The following is a 13,541-nucleotide window of genomic DNA, read 5'->3' as shown; positions in this document are numbered from 1 at the left end:
AAGAGGCAGCTTGCCAATGCTTTAGCACCATCACAAGAGAATGGTTTTCTACATGAAGTCCAAATGAGAAATTTGTGGAAATGATTTTTATTAAGAACATCTATAGAGCTGTACATACCCATGTAATAGTAATGTTTAATGTAAAACCTCAAGGGTTAAGAAACGATTTGTGATGCATGAACTAATAGGCCAATTTGATTTCAGGGCCTTCTCCAGAAGCAGAAAGAGCTGGAAACTCATCTCATTCCCTTAGCTTCAAGTCAAGAGGACTTTGATTCGCCATTCTAATGTACATCAAGCCAAGCTATTTATATTGGATTATAGCTCTCGTTACTGGATTAACAGCATTACATTCATTAAATTATAAAATAATGTATTGATTCAGCAGCCACATTTCAATACTTGAAATTGTTCAGGTTACTTTATTGAAAAATGATCTATTAAAAACTTTGTAGAATGTAAATATATTTTTTTTCAAAGAATAAAATGGTAAATAAATGTTTTTGTAAAAAATTCAGCAGTTAGACCTCGTTATTTTTATGCTCCAATTCAACCAGTTATAAACAAATTTTACAAAAGATAGATTCTATTTACACTTACCTTAATATGTTCTGAAGTTTGTTTGGGTGGTATTACAAAATACTTCACAATACGTTCTATGTGAGCCATGCATTTTACATATTTAAGTTGAATGGTTACATAAAGGTGATGGCATCTGTCCCCAAGTCTAGTAGGAGGGGAACCTATATGATCACAACACCAATAAATTATGATCCCATTTAAATGTATGTTCACAAATATTCACAAATTTTCATTTAGTTTAAAGAATTCTGGCTTGTAATTTAGCCACAATTATGGACTATGGGGAGAAAATGAACAAAGAAAAAAACACAGAAATAGTGCTTCTTTTAAAAAACAGGGCAGAATAATGTATTATAGATCCTGCTCTGGTACCTTATGTTACATAGATGGCTCTAGATCCCTGAAGACCACGCCCAAGAGCATCTAAGAGCACAGGGCCTGGTCTAATTGTGTCATCTGAGGACCAACCTAGCCAAGTGCAGCAAGATTAATTTTCAGAAGTGGTGAAATTTTTTATAAGAGGAAATACACTGACAAAACCTCTGGTTGAAAGTTTAATGACTGATTCCTGCCTCTCTGACCTGGATGAAACCAGTATTATAAGAAACCTTTAAAATCTTTACTTTTGTGTGGCAGAAGCAGCGACTGGAAGGTTGCTATGCCTAAAGTTCAGGGTTGATTCCCTACTAATACAAAACAAAATGTTTCCATTTGAAAGAACTAATTATAATGAATTTTAATTCAAGTTTTATTTTTCAAAATAGGAAAGTCTAAGGGAGCCAACAGAAGGTGAATTTTTACTATGTATACCTACACCGAAGAAAATTCACCTTCCTGAAAAACTATAGCACTTTATACAAAACTGTCCTGAAAAGCAACTCCATAATACAACTAAAAATAAACCAAAGACTCTTAAATTGTTCCAAGATTTCAGGACTTTTAAACAAAAAATGATGTTCACAGTGAATAACCTAAAGAGACAAAACATTTTAAAATAAATCTGCACTGTTAGGTGATCTCTAATTATAGCATTTCACCTAATATATATTAACTACACTGGACTTAACATTTATATGTAAAGATGCTGTACAAAAATTAGAAACAAATAAATACAATAACTGATAAATCATTTAGAAAAAAGTGGTTTGTACAGTTTGACATTACATTAGGAAAAAAAAAAAGGAAAGCCAACAACTCATCAACTTTACATTAGGAGACTTCGGTCAGAAGCCCAAGTACAGGTCAAATACAAATGTACAAACTTAAAAGTGTCAACACACAAGATAATTCAAGTACGATACGTGTTAAAAATATATATATATATTTATTTCAATTTGCAGATGCTTCAACTGTTACAGGCCATCATGATTTAAATAAGAGAGGAAAACATTTGAGAAAGGACATTTTGTTCAGAGAATAAAATATAAATTGTTAATTCACTTTAAGAAGCGGAAAAAGTCCACAACAACCTATAAAAAAAAGTTATTGTATTTATTTCTGTTTTGAATATGGCCTAGAAGAATCATTTAGATCCCAACTAACTGGAGATGAAGACTTATCCGTTTCCAAGACTTGACTATAAGCAGACAGAAAGTAGTTTCCGCCTTCTTGAGTCTGACTAGTTGAAAGCGTATATGGTGTTCCCAAAAAAGTCTGATGAGTGAGAACATTGAAATGACTGAACTGATGGGACATGCTCCGCTGTCTACTGTGATAAACCTGAAAGTCGTCGTCGAAGGGAGCTGGTTCCATGGCCTTGCCAGTCTCTCCGTCTGAGCCTGCCAGCGCAGCCACAACTGCAGGCTGCCCCTCTTCCGCACCATGCTCACAAGTCTTATGTTTTAAGAAACTTCTCTGCCCGTCAGTAGACGGCTGCAAGTGAGTTTGACAAATCTCTTTTTGATCTGTTGCACGTGATCCTTTGGTCTCTATTTCCAATATTTCGGAATGAGAACTGCTGCACACTTCTATTTGTGAAGTTTCATCCCCTGAATCCAGAGACATGTCCTCTTCGTCCTTTTCATCACTTTCTAAAAGAGCTACATTTAGAGAAAAAAAACAAATTCCTACTCTATTGAAATACATAATTTGTTTTTAAAATTACACACTACTTACACAACACAATGCTTCAGAGCTGCAAGTCCAAAATCCCTTAGAGCTCGGTCTTCCGCCACAAGTTCACTTACTCACCAACACTCACACCCAACCTTTAGGTGTGAATGTCCAGATATTCCGGTGCTAAAAGCTTCTGCGAAATGTGTTCACGCTTAATGTTGGGAAATCCCAACTCCCAGCTCCAAAGGGGTTAATGTCAAAACAGCATCTAAAGTTATACGGTAGTTCAGTATTTGACAAGACAATTACATAATAAAATTTGACATCTAAGATCACTTGATTACTGTCTAATTTAGCCAAGCTACCAAGAGTTTTACTAAACTGCATTCCTTTCCAAGAAAAAAACAAACAAACATTCTTTTTGGTTTACAATAGACCTTGAACCAGTGAGACTATCTCCAATAAACTACTACAGATTAGCCAACTAAACTGAAGGAAGAATCTAAAATCCCAGAGATACATCTCAAAGTCCAGACTACGACCTTAAATAAAATCAAAGCAGCAGCCCACAGAGCATATCACTAAGTTCCCTGCCTCTCCCCAGTGGGTTGTTAACCTCATGATGCCATCAGTCTACCACTCAGAGCCCTCTGATTGGATTACTGCAAAGGCAAGGCAGGAAGTGAACTCGGTCACCAAATGGAATTTCTCTTCACTATCACCACTTAGCTGCATAAACTTTAGGTGACAAACTACTTGAAACTTCTTGAGTATGTCTCAAAATGGCCACTTTAACAATCTTAAGTAAAACAAGTAAAGTCATTACTCTTTTGATCTGCCTTAAATAATATGGAGTTCACTGAAAAATTACCTGATTGTCTCTCAAGACTTTCATTAGCACCATGATGTAGAAGCTTTTCTTCTGTTATTGAATTGTGATAGCCCACAAGACTTTTAAAGTTTTGCATGAAATCTTCAGCTGTTGCAACCACTATTCCATTATCTGTGTAACTGGAAAGCATTTTGACATTCTTTTCTAAACAAATTTTTAGAAAAAAATAAAGACAATTTAAGGATTTGCATTAGTGTAAAACACAAGCATATCCTCATTCTCCATACTTCCAGAATCATACAATAGCTTAAAAGCTTTCTTTTTACCTGTTAAAAAGACAATATGTCGTTGCTGTATATTCTGAGCCTGAAGTCTGATAAGACAATCCAATTCAGGAGCATTTCGAGTTTGAGAATCACAGTCGTGGTATGACAGAATTTCAACCAAATGTTTTTTTTGATAGACATTCAAAAGCGTCAACACATTTAGAGCTTTAGCATTCAATCTGTAAAATTAAAAGTTGTATATCTAGATCTGCTTTTCTAAAACTCTGTATGAAAGTATTTACATCAGGGTGATTTAAAATAACATTTTTCAGATAATCAAGGTGGTATAAATACCAAAACCAATTTCAAATACTGTGTTATGAAAGCTAGCTACTATATTCTTATTAAACTATAAAAACCTATGTTTAGCTTTAAATTTTAAATGAAAAATAAAGATTAAAACAATTTCAAGAAAAACATCACTTTGATCTAAAGAAGTATTTTTACGTTTTATTTTCAGTTGAGAGTCAGCATGGTAAAGCGAAAGAGGAAGAAGAAAAGAGATGTGTCAAACAACAAGCATGCAGTCATCACCGACTGCCCAGGAACTGCCTCTCCACCCCTCCTCAGCCACACCCTTGATTTAGCTGTCACCCACAAATCCATCCATAATAATGAAAGGCTTTCCACCTCTCCCAGTGCCTTCCCCTTACATAACCGTACTCTTCATCCACACTGTGACCCCTCGGTTCTCTCCTAGGCCTCCCCCCCCCCCCAGGGATCTTATCAGTTCCCACAGGCTTAATCACCACCTCTATGATGCTTCTCCACCTACTCTTCCTGTACCAATCTCTGCTGATCCAAAACAAAGCACAAGCTTTCCTGCACCCTTCCCTATGTCACTGTAGAAAGTCACCATCACCCTGGACAGCTCACTCTCTCAGCCCTGTATACGGCCTGTTCATTTCACCTTGGCAGCATCCCTCAAATACACGCCCTTCTCTCCTCTGACGCTGCCCCTCATCACTTCACACCCAGACTATTATAACAGCTGCTAAGGCGTCTGCCTGCTTCAAGTCTCTCCCCACTCCAGTCCATCTCTATTCAGCCACTAAAGTGATTTTTGTAACGATGGGTCTGATTGTGTCATCCCCCTACTAAATAAACACCCCCAAGATCAAACCCAGAATGCTCCATCCAGCCTTCCCAACCCTTCATGGCCCAGTCCCTCCTACCTCCTCAGTCTTCTCACACCGAACAGACCACCACTCCCCACCCCCCAGTGTCTGATCCGGTGACTGTTCCACGAACAAGACACGCCCTCTTGGGCTCCGGGCATTCTCTCTGGCATCCCCCAGGCCTGGAAGGCTCTCCCTCCTGCCCTCCACCTACCAATCTCCCTGGCTTCCTCTAAGCCCCAACTCAACCCCAGTGCCTTCCCTTTAAGGAGCAGAGAGCTTGTCTGTACATGGCTGTGGGCCTGTTGTCTCTGCCATTCAACAGGGAGCTCCTTAAGGACAGAGACGGTCTTCTGCCTCTTTTTCTGTGCCCAGCATGTCACACAGCACCAGGCATATAGTGCCATGATCAGATCTGTGTGCTCTGAATACACTTTGGCAGGTGTGTGGAGAGCAGATCAAAGACTAAAATCGGAGCTCAATTAAGAGGCTGCTGCAATAATTCAGGCAAGAGGAAGTGAAGAGAGCCTTAACTGGAATAGTGGTCCTCATGAAGACAGAGAAGAAACAAGGCGGGGGTTATGTGAGAGACAATGGAAGTAGGACCAAAATACCTGGCAACTCAGCACTGCTGGGACAACATTGGGTGGGTTCGAGGGGTTGGGGAGGCAGAGAGAGAGAAGCATCAGAGATAACTGAAGGTGATGATGAAATAACGATTATCACCACCCTCAATCTTTAAAAGGATAAGGGTGTGTGTGTGTGTGTGTGTGTGTGTGTGTGTGTGTGTGTGTGTGAGAGAGAGAGAGAGAGACAGAGACAGAGACAGAGACTGCTCTCCCTCAGTCCCAGCCCAGAACAGCGCTCTTACATATAGCAATATTTAATATGGGCTGAACTAAAGAAAATAAGTTGGAGTGTATTTTGAAACTTTTTAAATGCTCTATAAATCTAAGGACGCCATAAACCAAAGGGCCACAGCAATGAGTTTTTCCATCTCAAAGCTGATTTCCCAGAACTCTGTTACTATGAGGGTTAGCAAAGAAGAGCAGACCAATGGGCTCAGGGTCTGCTCAGGTAAGTGCCAGCTGTGTGACTCTGGGGAAGTCCCTCCACTACTTGAGACTCATAACGCTACAGTCCTGTTCGAGACTGATCAAGGAGCTTCCCAAGAACATTTTAGACCGACTCAGTAGCAGATCTGCTTCCTGCTTTCCCCAAGATAATTACCCCAGCCGAGCTGTAAGAGTCCTTAGTGGGTAGTCACACTGCTGTGGTAAAAAACAGAAGTTTTAGCTGAATCATTTGAGAGTTGAGCGCATGCTACTGAGTGGCTTTTGAAGGACCTCCCTTTTGGGGTGGAGTCCGCAACTTCCAGCACACCAGCTTAAAACTGAGGGTGGAACGGAAGTTCGGTCTCTCTGGCTTTTCACCTTAGCTGTGGCGCCACGTGTGCTTTGGTGTTCGGTGCTGGTTCTTGGCCTGGCAGGCAGTTTGGGATTCAATGAGTTTATTTATAAAGGAATATAGACTAAGCTTAGAGCTAAGATTATTCATTTCTATTTCTACTTTCCTATTTCCCTAACTGGTATCACCTTTTATTGTCTAATTAATTCCCAAACAATAAAAACTAATCCCTCACTGATTAAAGCTCAGAGGCTTCTTTTTCTTAGTGGTCTGAGAGATATATAAGGGAAAAGTTAAAAGGGGGAGTTTGATACTCATATATACAATTTAAAATCTCACAGTTTTGGCAACCACGAAGGGATCTTAAGGACCCTCCAACCCTTCCTAGTTTGGCCACAAACCAGCTAATTTGGTGAACTGCTTACTTAACAACAAAAGAATAAAGCATTTTGATTATTTGATACACACTCAACTACAACTAAGAAGTCCAATTTTGCCTTTATCAGAGCTTTAAAAACTATGAACAAGGGGGCAGCTAGGTGGCCCAGTGAATAGAGCACCAGCTCTGGATTCAGGAGGACCTGAGTTCAAATCCGACCTAAGACACTTGACACTTAGTAGCTGTGTGACCCTGGGCAAGTCACTTAACCCCAATTGCCTCACCAAAAAAAAAAAAAAAAACCCTATGAACAACAACAACAACAACAACAACAAAAGCCACTTCTCTTTCAAAGAGGCTAAAATTTTCTTAGAGCCAAAAGCAGTCCTGTGTTTCCAGAGAAAAACTAATCTTCTCCCTCTCCAACTCCTACTTTTTTTTCTTTATCAAAAGTAAAAGCAAAGCTTGAATGATGGCAATAAACCCACAGTCAAAATAGCAAATGTGTTTCCCAATACTTACCTGCCTACTTCTTTGAGCTTTTTCTGAATTTTACAATGGATTTTCCATTGCCATTTGCCATCCGGAGTATTCAGGTCTTCAAGAAATGCCAAGAAACGTTTGAGCTTCTCTGTTACAAAAAATAAAAGTCATTCAGTTCATTAGACAAATTATAAAGAAATGAAGTATTCCATGTCTTTCACAAGCTTTCATTTCTTTCCCTCTGGATAGTTCTATCAAGAAGCACTTAATTCCAGGAGCCCTGGACATGGAAATGGTGTGGCCAGAGCATCCTTAAGCAGATGGCAAAGAGTGACCAGGAAAAGATCAAGGCTGCCAGCCCAGCCAGCAATCAGGTTTTGATTTGCACCCAGGCTACCCTAGGGCCCAGAACATGAGGCCTGGACTAAGAGGGCACAGCACAGGTAACAATCAAAGTCCAAGTGAAAAATGTGGGCATAGGTTATATTGTGTCTGGTGACACAATGATAAAAAGGGGAAGGGAATAAGCAATTATAAAGCACTACTACTATTATAAAGCCAGTCACTATGCTAAGCACTTTTTTAAAAAATTATCTCATTTGACCCTCACAATAGTGAAAGAGGCAAAAGAGGCAAAGTGTCCAAAACATGGGCCTGACGACCATGAAAACAAAAACATGGACAAGGTACATGATGATTACAACGGAAAAAGAAAGAATAGCCAGGCAAAAAATCAAAAGTAAATGTTGCGAAATTATAACAAATAAAGTTTTCTTGTATCTCCTCCAAAGGAACATTATACATATTTTCAGACCTTTTCAAAGTAATCATCAATTTGCTAATATTTTTCTCTTTAAAAATTATTTTTTGGAGGGGCAGCTAGGTGGCACAGAGGATAGAGCACTGGCCCTGGATTCAGGAGGACCTGAGTTCAAATCTGGCCTCAGACACTTTACACACTTACTAGCTGTGTGACCCTGGGAAAGTCACTTAACCCCAAGTGCCTCACCAAAAAAAAAAAGAAAAAGAAAAAGAAAAATTATTTTTTGGACAGCTAGGTGGCACAGTGGATAAAGCACCAGCCCTGGATTCAGGAGGACCTGAGTTCAAATCTGGCCTCAGACACTTTACACATTTACACTTACACAGCTGTGTGACCCTAGGCAAGTCACTTAACCCTCATTGCCCCGCAAAAAAAAAACAAAAACAAAAAAGTATTTGTTAATAAGTGTTACGGCTAAAATTCTAGCTAGTCTGTCTAAAATCTAACGTGTAGTCGCCAATAAATTATAAGCTTTAGCAAGAGTTAAGACTTTTTTTTTTTTTTTGCAGGGCAATGGGTTTTAAGTGACTTGCCCAGGGTCACACAGCTAGTAAGTGTGAAGTGTCTGAGGCCGGATTTGAACTCAGGTCCTCCTGAATCCAGGGCCGGTGCTTTATCCACTGCGCCACCTAGCCACCCCCAAGAGTTAGACTTTTAAGCATTTATTAAGGAGAATAAGAATTTGGTGAAGAGAAAGAGAAAGGCCTAGCTTCATCTATCTATTAAAGGGAACGAGCATTCCTAGCTCTTGTCTCCGCCAGAGTCCACATGAAAGAGCACGAGTCAGAGGGCCAGGCTCCCCCTTCTTCCTCCCACAAGCCAACGTCACTTCCTGACACCAAAGAAAAGATGCATGGTCTTGCCCTCAAAGACCTTCACCTCATAGTGGCGCTTTTCTACAGTAAGTCTCCAGCAGGTGGCATCATTCCAATCGTTACATAAGGGTCTCAAGAAGGCTGTGAGGGAAGAGATGCTGGGGAAAATTTTAGTAGGAAAAAAAAAAGATTATTTTTAATGTATGAAAAATGCTCTAAACTACCAAGAGAAATACTAATTAAAACTGAAATAGTATCTCAAATCCAGGAGATTGGCAAAGTCGACAATAAAGGAAAACGACAAACTTGAAAGGGCTACGGGAAAACAAGTCCATGATGCACTCTCAGGGGAGCTGTAAACTGGTCCAATCAGTATGAAAAACCATCGGGAACAAGGTCAAAAGAAGTTGCTACCCTTTGACCCACCAATATTCTTACTACATCTACCAAAGAAGAAGGAAGAGGACTCCTATGTTCAAAAATATTTGTAGTAAGTCTTTTGCTGGTGGAAAAGAATTGGAAATTGAGGAGAGGCCCATTAACTGGGGAATGGCTGAATAATAAGTCACGGTATAGGAATTTTATGGAAAACTATTGTGCTGTGATGAAGAAACTTGAGAAGCCTGGTATGAACTGATGCTAATTAAGTAAAGTGAGCAGAATCGGTAGAATTTATACAATATCATAAGATAATCAATTCTGAAAATACTCAAAAAATGTGATCAACACAATGACCAATCACAAGTGCAGAAAATTCATGATGCAGCACACTACCAACCCCCAGACAAAGAAGTGATTCAGAATTCAGACTGTGGTGTATCATTTTACTTTTGGTCAAGGCCAAGTGAGATTTTGTTTTGCTTAATTATAATGGGTTTTTTCTTGCTTCCCCCCCCCAAAAAAAAAGGGGGGGGGAGAAGAGGAGGGAAAGATGAGGACCTAAAATAAAATGATGGGAAAAAACATGGCACAAACATAAAGGTTCAGGTCCCTTCTTCAAGGATGTAGGATGGTCCCTCTTTTGAGTAGGAATACTTTTATGATTTAGAGGGACAAAGACAAATTTTTATTTAAAAAATGCTTAAATTCCAATATAAAGAAACAAGCAGGGGCAGCTAGGTGGCGCAGTGGATAGAGCACCGGCCCTGGATTCAGGAGGACCTGAGTTCAAATCCAGCATCAGACACTTAACACTTGCTAGCTGTGTGACCCTGGGCAAGTCACTTAACCCCAATTGCCTCACACCAAAAAAAAAAAAAAAAAAAAAAAAAAAAAAGCTATGGGGCTGGGGGTGGCTAGGTGGCACAGTGGATAAAGAACTGACCCTGGATTCAGGAGGACCTGAGTTCAAATGCGGCCTCAGACACTTGACACTTACTAGCCGTGTGACCCTGGGCAAGTCACTCAACCCCAATTGCAGGAAGGACAGAAGGACGGACGGAAGGGAGGGAGGAAGGGAGGGAGGGAGGGAGGGAGGGAGGGAGGGAGGGAGGGAGGGAGGAGCAGTAACAACAAGCTACTGGAGTGAGGGCATTTTTGTTCCTTGGCCTCATTTGCATGCAACTGTTTAAGATGGTAAAATCCAAAAAATGAATAATCAAATCAACGACTGGCTGTGTGATGATTAAATAAAGATTTACTTTTCTGTGGAAGCTTGCTTTGGTGGGATTTCACTTTCTCTAAATACCAGCAATCTAAATTAAATCACTAAAAAAGGTAGAGTAAAGATTGTGGCAAGGCAGAAGCACGACAGACTGAACGGCAAGTACACAGCGGCTCTGGGTCCCTTGGCCACCCGAGTCTCAGAGAGGTGATGAGAGAGGGATGGCTTTGCTCACCAGCAGGGTAGAGCAAGTTTAGCTGTGGACTGTGAATACTTGATCATACCTGCATTTGTCGTATTGTAGGAGCAATCAATCGGTGATATTAACACTTAATTTGCCTTACTGCTAAGTTAACAGTGATGTCTAAGCAGGAGAGGCAACACCATTCATTAAGAGAAAAAAAGACAAAAGGTGGGAAAAGTCAGTGCTGGAGGGGGCTGGAAGACAGGCACATGTGGGGAAGCTCTGAGAGCCCATCAGACTAGGATTAATGGACAATGACCGATTGATGATGATGATGACAAAACAAATGGTACTTTGCTGGGCTATTGTGAAGAAAATTCTGTGTCAGGTATAAGGTAATATATAAATATTATCTATTACTGTTGTCATTGTAATAATCAACCTCATGGATTCATTGTAAGGAAATCTCTCTTTAAAGTACTACATAAATGTAGTTTACTATTAAAAGAATGATGAACAGGACACTAGAAGAAAGACCTGGAAGGACCTGCATGAGCTGATGCAACATGAAATGTCCCGTATGATCTGCTATGAATGACTTGGTTATTTTCAGCAATGCAATAATCCAAGAAAAACTCTGAAAGACTTATGAAAAATGCAATCCATCTACAGAGAAAAAAATTATATGTGAATACAGATTGAAGCATGTTTTTTGTTAGCTGATTTATTGAAGTTTTTTTTTGTCTGTTTTCTTTCACAACCTGGCTAATGTGGAAATGTTTTGCATAATTGCTCGTGTACAACTTATATTGAATTGCTTGAGTTTGTGGGAAGAGAATTTGGAACAGTTTTGGGGTGTTGTGTTTTTTTTTTTAATTGATGTATTTACATGTAATTTGGGAAAAATAAAATTCTAAATTAAAAAAAAAACACACACACAATACAACGATCCAAGACAATCCCAAAGGACTAATGATAAAGCATACTATCCACCTCCAGAAGAAAGAACTGATACTAAATAAACATAGACTGAAGCATGCTATTTTTTACCTCCTTTCTTTCTTTGCTTTTATTCGTTTTCTTATACAAAATGACTAATATGGTAATGTTTTACATAATTGCACATGCATAACCTATATCTGATCGTTTTCCACCTGAGGGAGGGGGGAAGGCAGAGGGGGGAAAGATGGGATAGAATTTGGAACTCAAAATTTTAAATAAAAATGTTTTATCATCAAAAAAAGGAAAAGAAGTATCTGAAAATTAGCAGGAAAGAAAAACCAAGTCTCTGGGGCATCTCACAAGAGAGTTGGCCCTCATGTCTTGTCACTTTTATTTGCTAAATACTTCACTACTACCCCTACATGGGGAGCTTCCCGTCCAAGGAAGGGGGAATTGAGCTGTTCAGATACCTGTGCCATAGCTAGGCACGGGCCATGGTTGGTGAGCAGGAAGGAAAGAAGACAGCAAGTCTGAGGGCAAATTCTGTGGTTCTCCTGCAACTGTTTTCTGCCCGAACCAACTAGCACTGATGAACTTGCAAATTAAGGAAGAAACATGAAGGGTTGCCAGGAAGCAATGAGAAAGAAAGGAATTCTAAGCTGAAACAAGATGGAAGCCACTGTGGACCGAGGGATGCCAGGGTTCCTGAAGAGCCTCAGACCGACTGACCAAGTTCCCCACATTCAGAAGGAACCTGTCTTGTACTCAAGGGCAGCGTGAGAAGTTATGGAAACTGATGGGTGGTGACTCCCTCGCCTTAAGGATACCGGGGCAGCTCCAAGACATCAACCAGAGCCTCCTGAACCTTGCTGGACATTCAACCACTAATCATTTCTAGTCATTCTGAAAAGAACCTGCGAAGTCACACTGATAATTTAGTGATAAGCAAAAAAAAACCTCAAATCTAGAGCTGCAAAGGCAGATTTCTCTGCAAGAGACGTGCAGCCATCTCAAACTGCATCTAAGAATGAAATGGAGATTTGGGGATTTCACTTTGAAAGACCAGAATGACAAGTTTCTGATCAGAGATTTCATCTAACAAAGGCTAGTCACAATATACCTGCCCAGAAGGGCAGGGTGAGAACTGGCAGCTTGGTTCTGACAAGCCAGGCAGAAGGGAGGGATAACACGGAAAGAAGAAAGGAACAATAATTCAAGGGACACAAACTCCAAGCAGAGTCAACAATAAATAAAATCCATGAAAGAATTAAGCAGACCGATGCTGAGTGAAGTAAACAGAACCAGGAGAACATTGTACACAGTAACAGGAACATTGTGTGATGATCAACTGTGATAGACTTATTTCCTCTCAGCAAGGCAATGATCCAAAACAATTCCAAAGGATTCATGATGGAAAATGCTCCCCACATCCAGGGAAAGAACTATGGAATCTGGGAAAACATAAAGCGCTATCCTGGCATGTGGCATGGAGAAAGCTAGACTCTCAAAAGTCCGTACCAGTCAAACCTAAGTTCCAAAAGGTTTTCCTCAAAGGTTCCGAGTATGAGCCCACCAACAGACTCTGTAGCTGTCATTAGGAGTACCAATCTACTTCAACTTGGCAGCTGGAGGGATTCTTTTCTAGACATAACTCACAGACATTATACTAAGTCATCAAGAAGTTATAAAAGCTAAAAAGTAAAATAAAATAAAATAACAATTGCTATATATTATTTCCATTTTATAGATGAGAGAGGGAGGCAGAGGACTAGTGACTTGTCCAGGGTCACACAACTACTAAGTGTCTGAGGCCACACTGGAATTCAGGTCTTCCTGTCTCCAGGTCCATCTCTCTGTTCATGGTACCACCTAACTACAAGCTACAACAGTACAGGAAATACCCACACCAATGACTCTATGGTTTATTGGAGTATCCAATGGGTAAGCTATGAATTAGTTCTCACCAACTTACCCATTAACTAAGTAAAGGGA

General features: G+C 40.0%; 2 protein-coding genes across 11 annotated transcripts in view; one reads left to right on the top strand and one right to left on the bottom strand.

Moving 5' to 3' along the window:
• The window catches only part of CCDC66 (coiled-coil domain containing 66), a 50,068-nt gene extending 49,728 nt beyond the window's left edge, over positions 1-340 (top strand). For all 3 annotated transcript variants that reach the window (XM_043978650.1, XM_043978649.1, XM_043978648.1), the window contains one exon: positions 205-340. In XM_043978650.1, the coding sequence (XP_043834585.1) occupies positions 205-288 (84 nt within the window). In that variant the 3' untranslated portion in view covers positions 289-340. The remainder of the gene's footprint in view (positions 1-204) is intronic.
• A 59-nt stretch (positions 341-399) lies between these two features.
• Positions 400-13,541, bottom strand: part of TASOR (transcription activation suppressor) — an 88,254-nt gene continuing 75,112 nt past the window's right edge. For 7 of the 8 annotated variants that reach the window (XM_043978644.1, XM_043978645.1, XM_043978640.1 and 4 more), the window contains 4 exons: positions 7,222-7,330; positions 3,796-3,974; positions 3,509-3,673; positions 400-2,621 (listed from right to left, as the gene is read on the bottom strand). In XM_043978644.1, coding sequence (XP_043834579.1) covers positions 2,074-2,621; positions 3,509-3,673; positions 3,796-3,974; positions 7,222-7,330 — 1,001 coding nt within the window. In that variant the 3' untranslated portion in view covers positions 400-2,073. Of the gene's footprint in view, positions 2,906-3,508; positions 3,674-3,795; positions 3,975-7,221; positions 7,331-13,541 lie in introns of all 8 variants that reach the window. The other variant, XM_043978646.1, reaches the window with a different exon arrangement.

This window comes from Dromiciops gliroides, chromosome 1, assembly GCF_019393635.1.
Source record: "Dromiciops gliroides isolate mDroGli1 chromosome 1, mDroGli1.pri, whole genome shotgun sequence".
Classification (NCBI taxonomy): domain Eukaryota; kingdom Metazoa; phylum Chordata; class Mammalia; order Microbiotheria; family Microbiotheriidae; genus Dromiciops; species Dromiciops gliroides.
The sequence above is the reverse complement of the archived record's forward strand: the minus strand, read 5'-3'. Positions and strand labels throughout refer to the sequence as shown.